This window comes from Archocentrus centrarchus, chromosome 4 (assembly GCF_007364275.1).
Source record: "Archocentrus centrarchus isolate MPI-CPG fArcCen1 chromosome 4, fArcCen1, whole genome shotgun sequence".
NCBI lineage: Eukaryota > Metazoa > Chordata > Actinopteri > Cichliformes > Cichlidae > Archocentrus > Archocentrus centrarchus.
Genome location: NC_044349.1, coordinates 19,290,140 through 19,305,025, shown reverse-complemented (window position 1 = coordinate 19,305,025; position 14,886 = coordinate 19,290,140). Strand labels below are relative to the sequence as shown.

Genomic DNA, 14,886 nt, shown 5'->3' with positions numbered 1-14,886 from the left:
TAAAAAGTTATATTTATGTATTTGCAGTTATATTTTCACATACTTAGTTTAACAAACATGTGTAATGTGTTCTTTTTTTATGTGTCTGTTTTTATTGCTATGTTTTCTGTACAAAGATCTTTGTTGAACTCAGTGAGATTACCTGTTTCAATAAAATACTTAATAATTTAATAATACTATTACTAATGTTTGGAACCATGATTTACTGTCCATTTCTTAATGGACAGTTATAATTATTTTTGACAAAACATGACATCAATAATACAGTTATTTTTGTTCATTTTATTAAAACTTTTTTTTTTCTATTTATAATATACAACAAGTATTTGGACTAGTCTACTTTTATATTCATTATCAAACCATAAAACTGTTGTCCTCGACAACTGATTGATGACAGCAATATTAACACAAAAAAAAAAAATCAACATAATTTTCAGATGCTGCAAGTAAAAGCTGGGATGCATGTACTGTAAGAGATACAGATGTTTTGTTCCTGCAGTATGTGGCTGCCTTTGCAATGTCTTATCATTGACAATGCAAATATCACAACACTATTTACTAGTATTGAAAATTACATGCTGATTAATAATGGTGTTCAGGAAGGGTAGACTACTCAAAGAATATGTAAGATGTTTTATTGATATTACTGCTGGTTTTTTTGTTTGTTTTGTTTTGTTTTTTAGTAAACGCACAGGGACATCTTACTTTTCAGTATCTCAAGCTCAACATTTGCCTTTTATGGACCACAAAGTGTGATATTTACAAAACAGTACATGAATACTGCACAAAATTTGCTGGTATCACAAATATTGTCAGGGCCTCGCAGGAAAGATATTTTTGAAATTTTTGTGCAGCCCTTGGCATGGGAACAACAATCAGGTCTGTTTTTGGCACAGGTATCATCCTACATCCTAACGGGGAGTGCAGCTTTACATTTGAGCAGTACGTAAACAACATCTTGTCTTTTTTTTTGTTGTATGTGTGTTGTGTATCCCTCCCTTAGGAATGCCAAGCATACTGCTATTTTCTTCCCTCTGTTTGACAACACCAGGAGGGATGAAGTTTAACAAAAGGAGTGAGAGACAGAGGGAATCTCCAGAACACGAAGGGGCATCAGTAGTCGTAAGCTGCGAGAAAGAAACAGAAGGACGGTTAACCAAATCAGCCATTTGGCCTGAGTTTATAAGGAAGAGGAGCATGCGATCCACTTCATGAAGAGAGATTCGTATCCAGACAGGCATGCAGTCATACCAAGGTGGTCTTACTTTCTATTGTGAGGATACAGGTACTTGCTGCTGTGCCTCTGCTGTTCACAGCCTTGCACATATATTCTCCCTCATCCTCTGGGAAGGTCTCCGGCAGGTAGAGGCAGTATGTCTCTCCTCTCTCTATGTACTGATAGTCCTCACAGTCCTGAAGCATCTCTCCCTCAAACCACCAGGTCACCTCTGGCTTTGGCTCCCCTGTGATCTTTACGGTGAACCGAACTGGCTCCGAATCCACCACTGACTGATTTTTAAGGGGCTTTTTAAACCACGGAGCCCCTGACCTGGCATGATCCTCCTCATCTTCATAACCTGCAGAGCCGTTAATGATGCTACCCTCGTCCTCCCCGTCATCATCCTTCTGCAAACAGATGACAAAACAATCACAAGCTATTGCCAGGATCAAAGCAACCTAAAAACTCATTCATGCATTGTGAATGATCTTGCAGGAGTTTGTCATGAACATGGAGGATTTACTTTTTGGAGGGCGGCATCAATCTCTTGCTGCTCAAACTGCATTCTCTGCAGTTTCTGCTCCTCTATCCTCCTCCGTTCCTCCTCCTCTCTGGCTTTGGCCATTTGCTCGAAACGGGCTCGCATGTCCACCTTCTGTTTGAAGGGTGACTCCTCAGCTCTTGATGGAGTTGTTTCCCGTTCCTCATCCTCCTGAAAAACATTGCAATTATAATACATGCTACCGAGATTATTTTTTATTAATGTAAAAAAAAAATATATGTTTTTTGAAGTGTTTTGAGTTATTGATGTTGAAAAATTATTCCCCTCTTATGGCATGTACTATAAAGTGCTCTTACCTCCTGGAACCGCTCAGCTTCTCTCTCCTTAATTTCATCATCAATGGCCTTCCTCCGTGCTCTCTCCATCTCTATCTTCTTCTGAATCTCCTCCTCAGTCAGCTGCTTGATCTTCTCAAACTTGGATTTGAGGTTTTTGGCCTGAATGGAGCCAGTTCGCTTCAGCTTAGTGAGCTCTTCATACTCTTTGCTTACAACGTCCGAGCTTTCATTTATTTCTTCCTGTAGAATGTGAACCATTGAACAGCGTGACTATAAGTAAACTGCAGTTAACAGTTCCCGAAACACAACTTGTCATGTTTGTGGCACTTATACATTTAGTAGAATTTTTTGTTTCAAATGTTCAAGTAAAAAAAAAATTTTAAACTACTGTTGACTTGGGAATTATTGGCTGAGTATATTTGACATTTTCAGCTGTTAGAGACTGACCTCGCCCATCTCTTGTCTGAGTTGTTCAAATTCCTGCTTCTCTTGCTCCAGTTTCTTTTTGCGCTCCTCGGCCTTGCGTCTCCTCTCGGCTTCCTCCTTCTCTTTCAGCAGCTCCTCAAAGTTGATCTCCAGTTTCCTGGGGTGCAGGGCTTCCTGAGACTCACTCTTTACCATCCCCTCATCTTCATCTAGTACCTAAACACACAAGTACCCAATATTACACCTAGGCAGTGAAATAATTCACTACACTAAGTGTTATTTCAGTGTTTAATGACATGTTTAATTATATCAGTAATGTCTTCAATTTGCCATAACATAGAGCAAAGGTTAGTCAGAGATTTTACATTAGATAGACAGCAAATAGCTCCATGCATAAAAACAAGATGCATTTTTTGCAGACCTTTGTGCCCTTGTATGTACAGTGAATACAATAATAATAACATACTCTTTGGGTAAAAATAATATACTATATTTGAAACTGAAAATATCTTACTGTGTCATCTCCATATGCAGACTTTTCCTGATCTGGACCAGGGCTCTTAAAGACATAATTTGGACAAGGGAACAGCAGTGCAGTTGTACCACTTGAGCCCACTGTCACTGATATACAGCAGCAAAAATAACGGATCCAAATTTAATTTAAATCCAATTACAGATGACATTTCAACAGAGTCACTTTTAAAAATAGGTGTTAGTTTTGGTCCACTGATGTGGAGCAAAATTGCTTTTGTTATAACTTCGGTTACATTTTACAAATATTGTAATGGTCTAAAAATGCTTGGACAGTTTAATTCAGTTGTGTTATGTTGCGGATTTCTCTCTGTTCTTTAACAAGAGACAGCTGAGCAGCAAAGTGGCAGCAAATTAACTTGAAGCTTTAGCAGCACTAAAATAGCTGTAACATATTAGTAATCAGTCAAATACATGCAGACTGTGTAATGCTTTTGTCAGTAAGTGATGGACATTTACCATGCTCTTGCGGGCCTCAGCAAAGAGTTTCTTTTCCTCTTCCAGTCTCCTCTTAGCCTCCTCCTCTGCCTTCTTCTGCTCCTCCTCTCTTCTCTGGCGTTCCAACTCCTCAAAGCTGGCACATATCTTCCCAGGTTCACTGCCCTCCAGGTTCAGCAAGGCCATCAGTACCTCATCATCCTCATCTACAAGCTGAGGGAAAACCCAACAGTATCTCATTAAGTGCAAGTATTGTAGATAAAAAGTGGCTGATTGCAAATACAGTCTGCTACCTGTATATGAAGATTGATATCACTGCCTATACACTAAGTGTAAATGCAGTTTAGCTTAGCACAGAAAGCTCGGTAATTTCCATATCATTCATACAATCTATACTTTTAAGGCTATATCAGACCACTGACAAATTCAAATAATATCATCAACAGATATGCATTCACTCTGAAAGTTAATGTAAATGTTTTTGTATTGAACTTTATATTTATTATTGAAAAGCATACTGACCATGCTTTTCCTGGCTTCAGCAAAAGCTCTTCTCTCCTCCTCCATCCGTCTCCTGGCCTCTTCCTCTGCTTTTTTGCGCTCTTCCTCTACCCTCTGTCTCTCCAGCTCTTCAAAGCTCAGTCTCAGTTTTCCTGGACGAAAATCCTCCTTGTCTTCCTGACCAGGCTGAGTGCTTTCCTCGTCTTCTTCCTGATGACACACAAACAGATTGCAAGCCCTGATTAGGCCAACTTCACAACAGCTGAGACATCAGAATTCACTATATTGAACTCTACATTTGGAAATGCAAATGCAAGTCTCCTAAAGTTGTTTTATGAGGTGTTAATGGAATCCCAAGAGGACTTATGCTGAGTTGTAATCACTATTTCTAAACTATTTTACATGGTTAGCGATTCATAGATCTGCATTTCTTGCCTGAAATAATGACATTTCAGGTAAGACCACTGCAGTCCATCTGCAGTAATTTCTATGTCGTGGTTTGGCTTCATTCTGCTACCTCCCAAAGCTTGTGTAGAGGAGCACTGCAAAGCGACGTGCAGTTGTGCAGCAACTGTGGGGATGCTAAACCTGCTTAAATACACTTTCTCCCTTTATGAGATTTGACAGTTGGATGCAGATGCACAAAAGCTATGCTTGATGTTTTGTAGCTATGTGTACCATTCCCAGCCTGGCCTCCTCAAAAGCTTTCTTCTCCTCTAGCAGGCGGCGTTTGGCTTCCTCCTCAGCTTGCTTCTTCCTCTGCTCCTGCCTTTCTTTCTCCAGCTCCTCAAATGTCAGCTTCAGCTTCCCAGGAGTCACTTGAACCTTATCTGAAGGTTTATCCTCTTCATCCTAACTCAAAAGAATGCAAGAAAGCAGAAGACACTTTTAAACAGATTTACTATAAAACAGGTGGCTGTAAAAAGCCCAAAACAATATCTTATGTTAACACTGTATTTATATTTATTACTCCATATACCTGTGGAATAAGTGAGCGCCTCTTTGCTTCCCGGAAGGAGCGTCTGTTTTCATCGTATCGTCTTTTTTTCTCCTCTTCTGCCTTCCTTTGCAGTTCCTCCTCTCGATTCTTCTCCATGTCTTCAAAGTTCACTTTGATTTTGCCTGGAGGTCGTGACGGCTTTGCGGGAACCACACATACCAGGATTGTGTCATCTCCTTCCTAAAACAGTAAGGACAGCTGAGGTAGGCCTGTCATGATTATCGTGGTCAAAAGAATTCAAGACAACAATATTACTGAAATATCTATTAAAGCAAATGCTATCAGTCAAATGTAGCTATAATTTTGTTTAGTGTCTGTTTTGCCTTTTTGGTAAATGAAAAAAAAGGTCAAAATACAAATGCATGGAGGTGGCAAAAGTAAAACATAAGTATGCACATTATTATCATATGTGTATTATGTGCATCACTCAGAAACCAAACCAGACTTACACTGGGAATGTGTATAGGGTAGGGAGCAATCCTTTTGGTCTAATGTCAGTGTTCGCAGTAGGTCAGTGTATGGGTGTCAGTCTAAGATAGCAGCGGTCACAGCAGGGAAGTCTAGAGCTAATTTTGTCTCTGGGAGGTGTGGGAAACAGTTGCCAGTCATATGCTGTCTACACCTGGCAGCTCTGTTCCAGTTGTTTCTAGAGCACAGTCAGTGCTTTCTTTTTTTTATACAGGCTCTTTTTAATGGTGAGATCTAAAGCATCATTGTACTGTGTGGTCAATAAGGCACAAAGAAAATGGCTAAATTGCCAGTTTAAAGCATGGGTTTGCAGTCCACTTATAAAATGGGCATACCTACAAAAAAACTCATCGGGGTCTATGTAACAGACAACCTTTGAGGAAATTGGAATTTCACAATTCTTCATTTTACCTTTATGATTTCATCTTCATCATAACTGATACTAAGCATGATAAAGAATGTAGCCAAGATTTTAGACAAGTAGTCAAAGGTTTTAATGATTTTCACTGATTAGCTGTTCCAATTAAATATTCTGTAAATTCCTTTAAAACTAAACCGCCCATTTATGGAAAATCATTTAGAAATCAACAACAGTGTGGAAAAATAACAACAATTAATCAAACTAGCATCACATTCTGTAACATTTCTAAATGTTACAGTTCTCATGTTTCTGATGAGAACTGTATCTATCAAGATTAAATCCTGTTGGTACATTTCTGTGATTTTTACACATAGTCTACAACTCCGTATAGAGAGCAAGGCCCATGTCTGCATTTGTCACCATGTCCCTGTTTATTACTAGTGATGATTAAGGCAGAGCTTTACAGCTACATTCAAAGTTAAAAACCTGAACAAGATCCATATAACAGTACTCTCCCATTCATACAGGGTCCATTACAGCATTAACCTTATTAGTTTTACTATTTGTTCTCAATGTACTACAGGAGAATTGGGGCAAAGAAGTAGTACACAATTGCTTGTAATTGTCTATCTGGCACAAGATCAGTTATATAACCATTTCCAAGAATTGCACTCTCTAAACATATAATAAGCCTAAAAGTCTGCAGTGTACTGATTTAAAATATCCATTTTATTTACCTTACATCATTTTCCATAAGTCATGCATAGTGAGATTAAATGTATGTGACCTATTTGCCAGCAGTTTAGGGACTGGTCATGTCCACAATGCTACTGGTGGATTCAGACCTATATCCGGTCTCTGCCAACTGTTTGGATCTCAAATGCCAATTACAACTCATCAAAGTGGCAGCTGAGGATTAACCTAATCATTACCGTAGTAATGACATTGGTTCAGTGTGGCCTTGCAACCACCAAAACACACTTTACTGACGAGACTTTTTACAAGGAATTCAACCCAAGTTCAACTGACCTCAGCGGCTTTCTGAGCCAATTCTTTCTGGATTTTGGCTTTCTCCAGCTTGTCCTGGGCCTCTCTCTTCTTCCTCTCTTCTTCCATCCTCTTCCTCTCCTCCTCTTGTCTTTGCTTTTCCATTTCTGCAAACTTCCCCTTCACACTACCTGAGGATTTCACACAGCAAGACACAAGCCTTAAGCCTCCGCTTCCTCCCAGATCCTTCACTCGTTATCTATCAGTATCTACCCTTGCATCCCTTACCTGTGATTTTGGGGACGTAAGATTTTTCCACCTTTGCTGGCTTCACTTCTTCTTCCTCATCACTGGAAGCAAGTAGTTCTTTTATCTGTGATTGATCAGATAGAGAGTGTGGCGTGGTTAGGTTACAGTTTAGCTGGGATCATCTCTTTTGCCACTCAGGAGCCATGCTGGTCCCAGCAAGAACAAGCTCCTAATCCCTGCTAATAGCAGTGTCATGTGGCTGGCAGGTGGGCCTCTGATTGGCCCGCGGTGTTGTTGAACAGATAGGGGATGAGCGTAGGTGTGCAAGCCTGGCCAGCTACGGCACAGCAGTAGACAGGAAGGTTGTTTTGTCTGAGTGCCTGATAATCCATTCACATAACACCGTATCACTGCCTTTATTTCATCACGGTCGATTAGGAAGAAGAGCCGAATTAACCCTTGAATTCTTGATCTTTGACAGTGCCATATACTGAATGGAGACAGTGCATTTGTATTTATAATATCTGTTTCTGTAGTGGATCAGTGAAGTTGTGGTGATATAATAAAGTAAGAAAATGTAATCTAATCTGTCTGATTTTCATGATCAGTTAATTCAAGCATAAAATGCTTGAAAATAATCAAAAAATCAAAATATCCTGGAGTCAAGGTCAGTCTCTTTAAGTTTCATGTATGATGACTGATTAATAGACAAACAGACAAAGCAGTTTTTTTTCCTTTTATGTTTGGTATATGGTGACTTTTGAAGCGTGATTAAAATAGTGTTCAGTAGTAGTTCAGTGCGGGACTACATCAGGATGAAGTTCTGTGTATCAGCGCATATTAATATGGTTACATTTTTTTTTAAATGATCACTTTAACAAAAGGCACAGACCAAATTTGAAAATGATAAAAAATGAGATTATTCTAAAATGATTAATAGGTTAATTATATGAAGTAGAGTGTGACTGATGTAGTGCAGTGTAAAAAAGACCAAGTTCTCACACAAACTGGCAGTTTCTGTCACCCCGTCATGCCTCATGTCATGCAGATCACAGTCGAGGGTTAGTGGGGTTATCAGTCTTTGACCTGCTGCTTCCTGCGATTCCACTCTCTCTCCTTGATGAATTGCTCCTTCCTCTTCTGCTGCTCCTCCCTGTTCCTCTGTCTGCTGCGCTCCTCCCTGGCCTTCTGCATGGCCTCAAATTTGCCAGTCACATTCTCCTTGTCTTTGTTGAGCTTTGGCACGTAGCTTCTGGCCACCAGCTTTCTGGACTTCAGAAGTTTCTGTGGTTTAACAGTCAAAAGATTGATGGGTTATTTGAAAAATGTAAAGATGCAAATGTTAAAAAAAGAAAATGTAAAGATGCTGCCAGGGTTTTTCATCTTACATTTCTGCCTCACCTCTTTTTTGAATGCCACATCAGAAATGTTCTCATCCTCATGTGTTTCAGGCTGTGGCTCCTCCCCCTCCTTCTGTGCAACACCATTAACAGCTCCCGAGCTTTCATTTTCCCCTTTGTTTTCTTTGCACTCCAAGCCGTTCATGTGTGTCTTGTCAGTCTCATTACTTGTTTTTTCACTCCTGCGGCGAGGTTTTTTATCTTCTGTAGATGTTTTCTCATCTCTCTCTTTGACATCATTGACCCTCACATCGTTTTCTTTGTCTTCCATGTCGTGGGCATCTACAGCTGCCACCTGCGCCACCTCAGTCATGTTTGTACCACAACAAGAAGCCAACAGACTCGGTTTAACCTGCAAAGCACACAAGTCATGGTTCAGATACCGATTGCCAATCTATTCTAAATGTAAAAAGTTAAGAAAGCATCAGAAATTTGGCCACAAAACTGCTGGGCCTGAATTAGTTAGGCCTATCTACAGCTGACACATACACAGTAGAATGTGTTTGTGCACCTTTTTGATTGCATTTCTGACACATAGAACAATAACAGGTCCGTAATGTTCTGAATAGAAAGTTAGGAGCAAATAGAGCTGTTTTACTCTGTATCTGGAGAAAGAGTGCAATGGAAGCTTGCTGACCCCTATTTATAGCTGACTTGTGGATCTAGGACATGTGATCATGGCTATTTCTGATGACTGATAGGCAGTTGGACAGAGCTCAAGCTGGCACCCACATGTCGCCCCACAGACCCTTGACAAAATGGCCAGACTAAGAGCAGGACAACTGGATGAATGAGAGCTGTTTGGACCATTAGTCATCCCACACTAAAACTGTTGCAGTTTATCAGTGTCCCCAGATACCTTTCAGATTCAGATATTCAGATATCTCATTGTGACACGGCACAGCTAATCAGAAGCAGTGTGTAACCTACAGTCAACACACTGAGGTGTGATCGTGGCTCACAGGTGTTGTCAGCCAGACTTCTAAAGTATTCTCACTAGCTTTACATTACAGTCTAGAGAGGCTGAAATTGAACCAATAGCATTTGTCAATCAAGTATGCATACTTTTTCTTGTTTCCATCCATAAAACAAGTGTGATTTTAGGCCTACAATACAATGCTTGAGTCAGGACATCTGGCACAGAAAGCAAGTCTGATTGTATCCGAAAATATCTGCTTGTAATTCACTCACAGAGTAATTCAGTGATGACTGATCTGATTTTCCACCCTCAATCCTGAGAAGAAGGTGAATGGCAGGATTGGGACTGCACAGACTGACTTGCTGTCATTTTCCAAAAGCAGCCAGTGACAGTATTACATCTGTTTCCCATTTCTGGACCTTTATACAATATTCTAATCGTATAATGAAATAATATATTGCTATCTTCCAATTCAGGGTGAGCTTTTAAAAAATCCACTATATTTATTTATTGTTGGTTATAAACTTCTCCTTAATAAATCCTTTAATCTAAACACTTAAACACTAAGAATAGGATAAATGCTAGTGTTACTTATGTCCACAGAAGTAACACAGAAATCATGACAATGCCTCAGACAAAAAAGTCTGACACAGCTCGACGCATAAAGAGACAAAGAGGGGGTGTTAGAGTCATTCTTACCCCACTCTCTTTTGAAACAGTTATAGTATTAGGCTACTCTTTCTCTTCCTGTAGCCACACATGACCAAATGGCCATGGAGTGTAAGCGCAATAATTAAACTCATCAAACTAAACTCAAGGTGTAGGTAAATAATCTAAAAACATAATGGCAGACTGTTTTGTGGTTTCAAAGACCTCCTCTTGCTACAGAATCTATGAAACAAGTCTTTACCTCTTCAGTGCTTTCGTCCTCCTGTTTTGGATTTTTAAAAATTCCTTTGGGAAGCCAGAAAACAGACTCAGACTCAGAGCAAGCGGAACAATCCGAGGTGCGACCACTTACACCAACTCGACTGGCATCTGGTCGTTCGTTGCGTGTTGGTGAGTCGTTTCCTTAAAAGTACCGTTACTTTCTACCGGATACTGCATTCCGTGCGGGCCTGCTGCAGGTTCAGCTGTTCCCTTGCACGCCCCCTCACACACACACACACACAGACACACGCGTGCATGCACCCACACAGGCGCACAGATCCATCCTGGTCGTTTCTTAAAACCTTTATTTTTGTTTAAGATAAACAAACAAACAAAATATTGGCTACAGAAACACTTATTTTTATATCATTTTTTAAATGAGGCGCTAATTAGCAAAGTGTAATTAGCAAGTTATTTGTGCTATCCTATCATTCCAATTGAGATAGATAGATAGATAGATAGATAGATAGATAGATAGATAGATAGATAGATAGATAGATAGATAGATAGATAGATAGATAGATAGATAGATAGATAGATAGATAGGCCTAATTAATTTAGCCCAGCAATTTTGTGCACTTTTCCAGTTTCATTATTTTTCAGAAAAAATTTTTCTGATTAATGGTTTTATTAGCATGACCAAAAATGAATGCCTTACACTATCATTACAACCAGGAAGGATTGCACAGATGGGGACAGCTGATAAACCTGTTAAAATAGAAACTGGACACTCTATTTGCACAGGTCTGTTTGGCAGAACTGTGATCTAAATACAGACAGAGATTATAATTATCTGTTTGTTGGCCAGTTAGAGCCCAGATTCTTTACTTATCAGTTAAGAGGAACACCAGCCCCCCCCCCCCCCCCCCCCCCCCCCCCCCCCCCCCCCTCCCACACACACACACAAATGACCCAGATATTGGTGTCATTATTCTATGCAGTGATGCTTGGTGCTTACATTACTGTAACAAGAGCAAAAATAAATCCGCTTGTTCAGTATGCTTACATGTAGTCAGAATTGAGACATTTGTTTAACAGACATCTGTCAAACAACTAACTGAATAGCAACTCCATGGTAGTGCTGATAAACCTTTTTTAAGCTAAGATGACAAAGTGTTTTTCTCACTGTACATGGATGTAAATAGAAACTGTTCTGCAGACAGTCCGCTCTAATGCATGCACAGCTGCTGACTCACTGACCACACAGGCATCCGGCAGAAAGTGCACCAAGTTAAGTCCCCATTCAAGCACTCTGGGAATGTTACAGACAGTTTTTGAGAGATTTCACACAGAAAGCTCTGTTAATCATTCTGCTGGATTATTATTATTATTTTTTTTTTGTGTTTTAATATCAATGTTTTGGAAACACCAAAAAATGTTGGGTAATTGTCAAAACGAAAAAGTTGCATGATTTTAATAATCAGACTGTCTTACATTATGTTAGAGGTGTTGAGATTCTAGAAACCTCCCAACAGGAGGGTCAAAGCTCTGGCTAATGTTACACTTAGAAGTGAAACCTGAGAGTCACAGCACAACTGGAAAAGAAACCTGGAAAAAAGGGAAAAGATCAGGGTTCATTTTGATGAAAGAACATTATGACTGTTTGAAAGTCCTTGCATAAACCCATCAGGTGCTGACAAATACAACAAAAGTCCCCAAAGTAGAAACAAAACATAGTGAGTTTAATGTAATGTAAAAACAGCTTGCCAAAGTCACTGCTCTTCTTCAAACAGGCATAAATCTTTGTATTGTTGTGTCTGTGTCTCATATTTGACTTTAATTGATATATCCATTTAAGTGGACCCATGGATTTACTGATACAACATTGGATTTGAATGTTGTATGATGAAATTCTAACCATTTTCACACTTAATTAAATTATACAAATAAATAAATAAGAAAAACAACATTTTTGAGTTGCTCTTGGCACTTTCTGCCCAGATTAAGGCATTAGTTAAGTTGGGGGTCTGTTCTGTGAGCTCTCGGGGCAGCCTCAGTCCTCTGTTTCCGAGTCCAGTGGGGCATTAGGGACAACAAGGGGACTGCTTTAAATAGCACCACAGCTGTGACAAGTAATCAGCACTGCAAGGACAGCTAACCTGAGTCACACTGGGCCTTAGCATCAGCTGCTGCAGCACAACCCTGACTCCCCTATGGATATTTTGCAGTGGTACAGCCCGTGCCCTCATACTGAAGCCCCTGGAAAGTGGCTCAGCAGGTCAAAACTGTGTCATGTGCTGGTGAACGGAGACACCTGTCTACACCTTTAGTGAAGCCACTAATAACTTATGTCAGTAAATATCAGACCGCATAACCAAGCAGTCATCAAAGACTGACTGAAATAGGCAACCACCACATACTCATGGGCATAGCAAAATAAACAACAACAACAAAAACAGGTCAAATCTTTTATGCCTTTTTTGGTCAGTAATTGACCAGCTGATTCACCAGCTGATACCAAGCAGGAAGTACAACAGTTTTTCAGGCCATTAAAATTCACTGCAATGCCTCTCTGATTCTTCCCATTCGTGCCTCACATGCAGAATCTTCCTTTGACACTCAGTCATGATGAAGCCCATCCATGTTACACTGTCTGTGTGTTCTCATTCTGTGTGTTGATAGTATTTAAATGGACTGTATTTGGCGTTTTGTGCCAAAACAAATCATCATCACTGTGTGCTTATTAAAGTGAAGCGGTCCCTTTTTCCTGAGCAAACAAATCAGTCTAATGACATGCAATTATGACATAGTGTGGCAGTTGGAATGAGACTGCCTGCCTTGCAGTTTAAGGAAAAACAAAGTCTGCTGTTCATGTGCAACAGACTAGACGCAAAGCAGTGATCTGTATGTTTGCATTTTTAGAAGCATTTGCTGTGTTCTGACCAGGCTTGGCAATGTACTGTAGAACATGAACTCTGTGTTGCCTCTGTCTTTTATCCAGCTATACACAGTTAAATGAGATCAAATTAGGTGGTCCGGAAAGGACAGACCAAGCCTTTATCTGCTCAGAAATGAACAGATGTTTTTGTTGTTTTCTGATGAACAAGAGGTTTATTATTTAGCTCATGACCCCATGTTTCTAAATTAGAATAATTAGACAACATGCAGTACACCCTACAGCGTACTTTTTTTTAACAGTTTCTCTCCTGAAATACATAATTAGTAGATGAGGTTAACATTATATACAAATAACAGTAGGTTAATATGGTTTTAAACTATATCAAAAGTGTTTTTTGAAACTGTCCATAATAATGCTTCAAAACAGCCCAAAGTTAAAATTAGGCCGTGTCTTTAAAAGAATTCAGTCATCTGACCGCTGAATTATCAGATGCAGATTTGTAGAGCAACAAACTAATGGTGCAAAGATATAAGCACCGGCTTAGTGACAACCCTCCAAGGTATGGTTATTATGGTGCTATCCATAATGGTGCACCAGTTTTTTAACCAGTCAACAGTTGGTCGCATGCCCATAGTCGTGCACAGATTTTTTCAGGGTTTACTTTTATTAACTGAAATCATAAGCTGTATCCTCCTCAGCAGTTAAACAAGTTAAAACTCTGTGTACATTTTCCTTTAGAGACCTTCATCAAGTGTCTTCCTGTTTGTGTCACTCAAGTGTGGATGCAGAATGTGAGTGTCTCTCACTGCCCCCTAGTGTAAGCAGATGAACAAATGCCTCTGATAAATCCTGATTTTAAAATGACGCCAAAAAGGGCAACAAATAATTATATGAGTCGGTGACAGATATATATATATATATATATATATATATATATTCCTCCAGTCATAGAAAGCCTTTATGTAAATATTTACATTGTGATCAGATTGTGAGTAGATCTACCTCCATCTCACCTTATCCCGAGCGCAAACCCTGTGCATGTCCTCCGTCACTATATCCATAAGTCTCCTCTGAGGTCTTCCTCTTTTCCTCCTGCCTGGCAGATCCATATTCAGTATCCTTTATCCAATATATCTGCTTTCCCTCCTCTGCACATGTCCAAAGCATCTCAGCCTTGCCTGTTTGACTTTGTCTCCAGACTGCTCAACCTGAGCTGTTCCTCTGATGTACTCATTTCTAATCGTAATGTTCAGCTCAGCCACCTGTCTTTTTGTAATTGCCACCATCTCCAAACCATACATCATAACCAGTCTCACTACCATCTTCTAAATCTTCCCCTTCATTCTTGCTGCTATCCTTCTGTCACAAATCACCCATCACCACCCTGCCTGGACTTTCTTCTTCACCTTGTGCACTGTCCATTGCTTTGGATCATTGACCTCCAGGTATTTACTCATCCACCTTCACTACCCCCCTACTCCTTGCAGCTTCACCTTTCCACCTGCCTCCCTCTCATTCACACACCTGTTTTCTGTCCTGAGCTATTCAAACCTATTTGACCCTATGTGAAATTGCCCCCTACAACTAATAACTGGTTGTGGAACCCTATGGCCTATTCTTCTTTGCAAAATTGTTTTAATTCAGCCACATTAGAGGGTTTTTGAGCAAGAACAACCTGTTTAAGATCATACCAAGTCCAGACTTTGACTATGACACTCCAAAACTTTCATTTTGATTTTTTAGCCAATCAGAGGTGGACTTGCTGGTGTGTTTCAGAT

The 14,886-nt window shown here is 39.8% G+C and overlaps 1 protein-coding gene across 3 annotated transcripts; it reads right to left on the bottom strand.

The window, feature by feature from the left end:
- Nucleotides 1-281: 281 nt before the first annotated feature.
- On the bottom strand, nt 282-10,372 carry nexn (nexilin (F actin binding protein)). 3 transcript variants are annotated; one of them, XM_030727541.1, is made up of 15 exons: nt 10,250-10,372; nt 8,422-8,772; nt 8,107-8,304; nt 7,060-7,144; nt 6,814-6,962; nt 4,935-5,135; nt 4,634-4,807; nt 3,977-4,165; nt 3,476-3,667; nt 3,000-3,044; nt 2,507-2,701; nt 2,078-2,299; nt 1,743-1,931; nt 1,266-1,626; nt 282-1,127 (listed from the first exon to the last, which is right to left on the bottom strand). In XM_030727541.1, the coding sequence occupies exons 2-15, from the start codon at nt 8,731-8,733 to the stop codon at nt 1,114-1,116; spliced, it is 2,526 nt and encodes an 841-aa protein (XP_030583401.1). In that variant the 5' UTR covers nt 8,734-8,772; nt 10,250-10,372; the 3' UTR covers nt 282-1,113. The 3 variants fall into 3 exon arrangements, with proteins under 3 accessions (XP_030583401.1, XP_030583400.1, XP_030583402.1); XM_030727540.1 differs by having other exon boundaries at nt 282-1,626; XM_030727542.1 differs by lacking the exons at nt 282-1,127; nt 3,000-3,044 and having other exon boundaries at nt 1,246-1,626.
- Between the last annotated feature and the right edge of the window lie 4,514 nt (nt 10,373-14,886).

Coding starts and splice junctions, on each gene's coding strand:
- nexn (XM_030727540.1), bottom strand. CDS start 8,733: ATGACTGAGGTGGCGCAGGTGGCAGCTGTAGATGCCCACGACATGGAA. Junction 6,963..7,059: donor TTACGTCCCCAAAATCACAG/GTAAGGGATGCA, acceptor TGAAATCCTCAG/GTAGTGTGAAGGGGAAGTTT. Junction 1,932..2,077: donor AAGCTGAGCGGTTCCAGGAG/GTAAGAGCACTT, acceptor AATGTTTTTCAG/GAGGATGAGGAACGGGAAAC.